The sequence below is a fragment of the Colobus angolensis genome, unplaced genomic scaffold (genome assembly GCF_000951035.1).
Source record: "Colobus angolensis palliatus isolate OR3802 unplaced genomic scaffold, Cang.pa_1.0 Scaffold1615, whole genome shotgun sequence".
Taxonomy (NCBI): Eukaryota; Metazoa; Chordata; class Mammalia; order Primates; family Cercopithecidae; genus Colobus; species Colobus angolensis.
The window spans coordinates 10,800-12,239 of NW_012114728.1; the positions used below are offsets into that span (position 1 = coordinate 10,800).

At 58.9% G+C, this 1,440-nt stretch overlaps 1 protein-coding gene across 1 annotated transcript in view; it reads right to left on the bottom strand.

Annotated features, from left to right (window-relative positions):
• LOC105508427 (bcl-2-like protein 12) overlaps nucleotides 1–1,379 on the bottom strand; it is a gene marked incomplete at both ends in the record, with an annotated part of 3,663 nt that extends 2,284 nt beyond the window's left edge. The window contains 4 exon segments of the mRNA XM_011937285.1: nucleotides 9–61; nucleotides 674–880; nucleotides 1,105–1,268; nucleotides 1,353–1,379. Coding sequence (XP_011792675.1) covers nucleotides 9–61; nucleotides 674–880; nucleotides 1,105–1,268; nucleotides 1,353–1,379 — 451 coding nt within the window.
• Between the last annotated feature and the right edge of the window lie 61 nt (nucleotides 1,380–1,440).

Below are 1,440 nucleotides of genomic sequence, written 5' to 3' on the forward strand. Positions count from 1 at the left end.
GCTAGGACCCTCAGCGTGTCTTCCCGGAGCCCCAGCTCTTCAGAGCCTGCCATGGAGGCACCTGTGAGAGAGGGGGCTAGGGACTGGACTCCAAGGGTTTAGCAAGAAGTGGAGGCTTGGCTGGGGACCAGGACTTGTGAGTCCCAAGGAAGGCCTGGACTCCTGGGTCCTTTGGAAAGTGTCGGTCTAGGGGCCTAGACTCTTGAGTCCTCAGACAAAAGAGGGGTCAGGAAAAAGACTCTTTGATCCAAGGAAAGGTGGGGGTGCTGGGTGCCCAGATTCGTGGGTCTAAAGGAGGAGGGAGCTGGAGTCCTAGACTCCTGAGTCTTAGAGAGAAAGGAACTGGAGCCCCACACCCTCAGGTTTCCCAGGAAGAAGGGGCTTAGTGCCCCAACTCCTGGATTCTATAAGAGGCATATGCCAAACTACTGAAACCCTTAAAGCATCAGGAACTACCAATCCCAGGAGGCTTCAGGGCAAATCTTCCCCTCGGTCCGCGCTTCTTCGCTGCGCAGCCTGCTGTGAGGTGTAGTTCCAAATCTCCGACTCCTGCTGGAATCTAGAGGACCCTGGACCCTTGGATGTCGGAGAAGCGGGACTAGGGTGCCCACTACTGGATCCCGGCCCGCTCCTCTTCCCTCCTCACCCCACCCCTCGTCAACACCCCGCTGACCTGGTCCGGGGCCTCACCGCCGCCTCCTCCACTCAACCTGCCGCCGCCTCCACTCAACTTGTACAAACTTTATTAGTTCAACTTTCCCGCGCCTGCGCACTGGGCCGGGTAGGTAACTGGCCCAACGAAGAAAGGGCGGAACGCTGGGTGCACGCTCAATTTGCATGTGACGCTCCCAGCATGCCTCTGGCCGGAAACCCAAAAAAGGGCATGGGGCGGGGACACCCCCGGGCCCAGCCGGCCGTCAGTTCGGCTTCGGGGTGTGTTAGCCAAAGAATGATAAAGTTGGTTTTATTTCAAGAAGTCGATCGAAAAGAAAGCCTCAACGCTCTAGAGTTCAGCTGACGGGAAAGGGGGTGCGCAGCCTCGAGTTTGAGAGCTATCCGGAGCCCCAAAACAGGGGTGGGCTCCAGCTCCCCGCACGCCCCGACCTTCCATCGTAGGTAACGCGGAAGAGCCTGGGAGAGCGTTAGCGGCGTCCGAGAGCGTGAAGCGGGAAACAGGATGGGTCTGCACGGAGAGTGGAAAGGCAGGCTGTGTACTCTGGGGAAAGTGGAGCAAGGAAGGAGCTACAGTGGCCGACGCCGGAGGTCGGCTGCAGAAAAAGTAGGGAGGAAAGAGGGAAACAGGAGGCGTCTACACTGAGGGGGTTCTAGAGAGGGAAGGATGGACCCCCGACCTTCCATCGTAGGTAACGCGGAAGAGCCTGGGAGAGCGTTAGCGGCGTCCGAGAGCGTGAAGCGGGAAACAGGATGGGTCTGCACGGA